Here is a 5,748-nt window from a genome sequence, read left to right on the forward strand (position 1 = left end):
AAAAGAACGGTGAATCTAACTTCAAATTTAGAGAAACTTACTTCAAATCCCTTATAACAGACGCAGAATCACAGATTTTGAGAGAAATCTAAATTTAGGAATGTTTAGTATGAGAGAAAATGGTGGTATATGGCCTTGGAACCTTTGAGAAGTGTGAATAAGTGAAAATTTCGTGCAAGGACCCCTATTTATAGAAAAAAAAAATTGTACTATTCATGTCGCCTTACTGTTCATGACGGAGTTTCTATTCGCACAAGAATTACTGTTTACACCGTCACTATTCACGCATTTTGCAATGTTCACCGACATTGTTCACTTTTTTTTTAATAAATAATTTCAATCTCCATTTAAATCTATTTCAATACCAAATAATCCTTCAATTAACATTTAACAAGTACAAAATATTATAGATTACTCAATAATAAATTACAACCTAACAATCCTTCTCAAAATACTCTCAAATTTAAATGTATTACACATCTATATTTTCTAAAAACATAATTTAATCTACTACTAGCATGAACATCTACTACGCTATTCTGCCCACAAGACATGTCATCATCTTTACTTCTTGCATGGTTGTGTAAGGGTGAGCGTTATTCTATTTCTCAAGGATAACACAAAGATATCATATCACAAGCCATAGTAAAAAAAATAATTATACAATTTAATATCAATTCATACTACACCACCATATATCAGTTATTCTCATCCTAACATACATGCTCATACAATCCTTTCTTTCGACACCCTTTTTACAGGGCACGTGTCATAATACACAAGCCTTATCCACATAGCTTGGTGTATTACAATACATTTATTATGAGTACTCCTGTAGTTCGTATCACAATACCTGTATTGCAATAACATCCATTCATCTAGTCTAACTCTCATATTATGATCACTTTTTCCAGCATTCCATTCAATTCACTCACACGTGCGCTTATTGCACAAAGCCACGCTCACTGTGGCACTGTGATCACATCACACAGAAAATCCTTTCTTTATTTAAGAACATTCAAACACTTGCATCAAATCATAGGTTCACTCATTTGGCATACTTCAACTACTAAACAACATATATAATAATTATATTATTCATCATGGAAATATCATCAACCAACTCATTCATTCACAATACTCTAACATCTTTCATTACAACCTAGTTCAACCAATATCAACATACCATAATCATCAACAAAAACTCAACACAGAAAATCCTTAAACAGTTCATACATCACACAGATCAATATAATGTGCCGGAGGACGGACACCTCCAGACTTAACCCAATCGCACAACTTAACTTACACATGTAAATAGTCTTCAGTTAGTCCATGCACACGGATAAAATGTATACAATAACGGGCCCTATAGCAAAGGCATAGTCAGAGTCTAGTCACGAAATGATTGTAAGGCCATGTCGCACATTCACTCTCAGAAAGAATGTGTACACATGCGCGAATGTCGCTCACCACCCTACATTTCTCTAAGATTTCCATATCGTCTCTGGGCTCTATACCCTTAGTGTATCTTTGTAACTATTTACACCAAATCCATTCAGCTTTCATATTCAGTTCACAATCCAATCATAAGATCATGCTTAATAGCACTCCTAGACCAATTCCATGTTGCTCATACCACTATCTTGTGATTTCAATAATCACATCATTCAATAAATCGTTGATGACTTATTCATTATATTCAGATATTTATCAACAACAAAGTCATATTACATCCAGTGCATTCATTAACTATCATCAATACTTACTCAACCATGATATTATGCTTTCTCATCATATATTTCATATGAACATAGTATAATAAGTCAAACAACAATCAAACATATACACATTTGCAATATTTATTCATTAATACTTATTACTCAAGCATATCTCATCAGAAATTGCTATATAAACATGCTCTTATGAGCTCAACATATAACCTATAACATATAATGATAAAATAGAGCTCCTATTACATTATAATGAAGAACTAAATGGATTTGATGATGAAGAACGTTCTAAAATGGCACTTCTACCTGGATAACACGAATTTATTCCTTAAGAAGAAGATTCAAAGAAAATGAATGGTAAAAACATGATTAAATTGACGGAAACTTACTTAGGATGACGTAAAACAAACGTGTAATCACAAATTTGGGGAGAAATCAGTGTTTCGGGGGATTTTATCTAAGAAACAGTAGAGAGAGTTTAAAGAAACAAAGTTAGGACGTGAGAGAAAGTGAAGAATGAATTTCTCATGCATGAAAACCTTCAAATACCTTCAGCGGCAAAACGACCAAGTCAAAATGATTATAGAGAAGATTAAGGTTGCACAAAACAGGTAGAAAAGTTATTATGATAAACGGAGGAAGCCTTTAGAGTTTCAACTGGGTGATCATGGGTTTTTGTTGACCCTTTTTTGGTTACTTCTATTCAACTTAGACTCAACAGTCACGTGCATTTACAAAATAAAAAATTGAAAGAACAAAGATTAAGTGTGTAAAAAAATTGGACATCGGAATTTTGATTTGGTTAACCTAGGTTCTTCTTTGTTTATCATCTTCTCAATGTTATATATATATATATATATATATATATATATATATATTAATGTAATAAAAATTTAAATTTTAAATTCCTCATAATTTATCTTTTTTAAATATATATTGTGATTTCTTTTATTAAATAAATATGAAGATCGAATGTTAGACGTATGCTACTTAATTGAACAGTAAAAATTGATCTTCTAAATATCAAATTATAATTAACCTAAAATTACAAATAAAATAATAAATTATTTGGAAATTCTAATATCGTTTTTATTTATGATTACCAACTTTTAGGATATATGATATTTGAACAATATTAATTTATATGTTGTTAAAGTGATAAAAAGATAAAATCTTTAAATATATCTCTGAATCGTAATATAGATTGCATTAACATTTAAGTAAAATATATAGTTTAACCTCTTTTTTATATTTCTTACTCGATTTATTTTTATTTTCTAAAATATATAACTTTATATATATATATATATATATATATATATATATATGTTTAGTTTATTACACTTAAAATTTAAAAAAAGTATTGTAATTAAAAAAAATTAATATGTGTCATGTTTTAATCTTTATGTGGATTAATTGATGAATTCTAGGTAACTAAACCACACGATAAATTACATGTTGAGGGACTAATTTAAATTTTTTTAAACATTTTAAACCTAATTTAAAATTAAAATTGTGAGAAAACACATAACAATCTGTGATAGTTGATGGTGTAATTTAATGTAGTTTCACGCGGTATATGTTAGTTAGTATGTAACATATGGAGTCATGCTTTTATATTCTATCTAATTTCCTTTTTATTTTAAAGAAATTATTAATAGAATCTATAAAAGAAATTGATTATGAAAAATAAATTTAAAAATATTTTGTTGAGACAAACTCCTGATTGCCATTAATATATAACTCCTATAAATAACTCTAAACAATTGCATGCTTAAGTAATAATAGCTTGCATAGTTTTACATCCTATTTAACTTTTGACAACTTTCATTCAAATCACTTAATTTCATATACCTGTCATCCATATTGAAACACGTATTTATTATTTTTGTTGAATCTGTATTTAGTTTTGCCAGTTATATCATATCAAAATATTCTATTATAAAAGTAACATACAAGACCTCCATACATGCAAAAATTGTTCTCTTATCAATATATTAAATTATCAATAATTGCTTCGACTTTCAACAAGCAGAATCGAATCTTTACCATGGTCAACCGTTTGTTTTTTCCTGATGCGGTATGCAATATTTAACATCCAAGTTTTAGCACTTAGTATTTTTCAACTATTATTTTTTCAAGCACCTAATGTATAATCTATAGGGTTATCCAAAAGTATAACATCCTAAACATAGCTAATTTGCATCTAATTATGTAACATTACTCTTGTTTTTGTACAGGTAAATATGAAGTTATTTTCCAAAGTAATGATAATTTTATTGTCAACATTGCTATTGCTTCCAAGCACAATATACTCAACTTATCAAAATCATATCAAAACAGCTACTTTCATATCTGAGAGTTTTGAAGTAAGACCAGGGTTGGTTGTAGCAAAAACATTTATGAATATTGAGTTTCCAAGAGGGCATATTGGAGTCAAGAGTTTTGATGCTGAACTAGTTGATGAAGATGGAAATTCTGTACCTTTGTATGAAACTTATTTTCATCATTGGTTTGCTATAAGATACTTTGAAAACATTACTTTTTCACGCCACCCTGAGCTTAGTCAAGATTTTCGTGAGGCTTTTATTTACAAAAGAAATGATGGGCCATGTAATGAATATATTCTTCCACATTATTGGGGCTTTGGAAGTGAATCTCGTGGAACAATCTCAAATATTCCTGATCCTTTTGCAGTAGAACTAGGTAATCCTACAAAAATTCCAAAAGGATATGAAGAGAAATGGCTGTTTAACATTATGGCCATTGATACACGTGGCGTACAAGATATGAGAGGTTGCAGTGAATGCAGATGTGACCTTTTTAATCTTCCAAAAAACTTTTATAATGTCTCAAGGGACATTCATGGCCAACCATTGAGCACACATTATAAGGGTGGACTCTTTTGTTGTTTAGATAACTTACAATGCAAATTAAGAGAGGGTTTTCAAGGCCCAAAGAGAAGACTTTCCATAAGATACAAAATAAGGTGGGTTGATTGGGACAAATATCAGGTACCCGTTAAGGTCTATATACTTGATTCAACAGATAGAGTGAGATCAAACATTTCCAAAATAATCCATGATTGTCAGGTATATAAGTTATTAAAGAAAATACTTCACTAAAAAAAAATAGATTCTTTAACTTAAATTTAATTATGTCTTTTACTTTTATTAAGAGTAGTGAACAACAAAGTTTTTAATGGTCCTTACAGGCAGAATACACCATTTTGGCAAATCATAGTGGTGACTCTCCTCATGTCCAAAAAGCAAACATCCCATTAGAAAAAGGTGGTTATCTCATATATGGCACCGCTCATATGCACACAGGTGTTGTCAACGCAACTCTCTATAGACAGGTGATGTATAATGTTTGCCATAATTATCCTATACTCTTTATTTGTTGTAATACATCTTCACTTCTAAACATATATATTTTTTATTAATTTAGGATGGAAGAGTTTTATGCACTTCAACTCCTAAATATGGAACAGGAAAAGAGGCAGGAAATGAAAAAGGTTATGCTGTTGGGATGTCTGTTTGTTATCCGCAACCTGGTTCGGTTAGAATTAATGATGGTGAAACCTTGACTCTAGAGTCTAGATATAAAAACGAGTTTCGGACAGGAGCTATGGGACATTTTTACATATACTTGGCAGAGCAATTACCAGATGAAAATGTTAAAAATCTAATCAAAATGTAAGAAATGTTTCACACAGGAACTATATATGGCACATTCTTACATTTATATGTCTTCAGCTAATAGTTATAATAGTTTTTGAGATATTTTATTTATGGCAACGTAAATATCATTATTTCTAGTAATAAGTGTCATATTAGTTTTGCACGGATTGCATAATCTATTTTAAAAGTTTCAATTACATCCTGCTTAGAAAAAAAAATTAACAAAATGCAATTCACCAAATTGCCTCAGGTAAATTTTTTTGCATTTGAAAACAAATATTGATTATTTGTCCAAACGAAATCATTCACCTTATTTAAGATTAAATTTTTTT

The 5,748-nt window shown here is 29.7% G+C and overlaps 1 protein-coding gene across 1 annotated transcript; it reads left to right on the top strand.

Moving 5' to 3' along the window:
* Positions 1–3,979: 3,979 nt before the first annotated feature.
* On the top strand, positions 3,980–5,435 carry LOC113855274. The gene is made up of 3 exons (XM_027486848.1): positions 3,980–4,825; positions 4,948–5,091; positions 5,184–5,435. The coding sequence occupies exons 1-3, from the start codon at positions 3,980–3,982 to the stop codon at positions 5,433–5,435; spliced, it is 1,242 nt and encodes a 413-aa protein (XP_027342649.1).
* Positions 5,436–5,748: the final 313 nt, after the last annotated feature.

Source organism: Abrus precatorius, unplaced genomic scaffold (genome assembly GCF_003935025.1).
Source record: "Abrus precatorius isolate BTA unplaced genomic scaffold, Abrus_2018 Scaffold1, whole genome shotgun sequence".
NCBI lineage: Eukaryota > Viridiplantae > Streptophyta > Magnoliopsida > Fabales > Fabaceae > Abrus > Abrus precatorius.

Coding starts and splice junctions, on each gene's coding strand:
- LOC113855274 (XM_027486848.1), top strand. CDS start 3,980: ATGAAGTTATTTTCCAAAGTAATGATAATTTTATTGTCAACATTGCTA. Junction 4,826..4,947: donor AAATAATCCATGATTGTCAG/GTATATAAGTTA, acceptor TGGTCCTTACAG/GCAGAATACACCATTTTGGC. Junction 5,092..5,183: donor ACGCAACTCTCTATAGACAG/GTGATGTATAAT, acceptor TTATTAATTTAG/GATGGAAGAGTTTTATGCAC.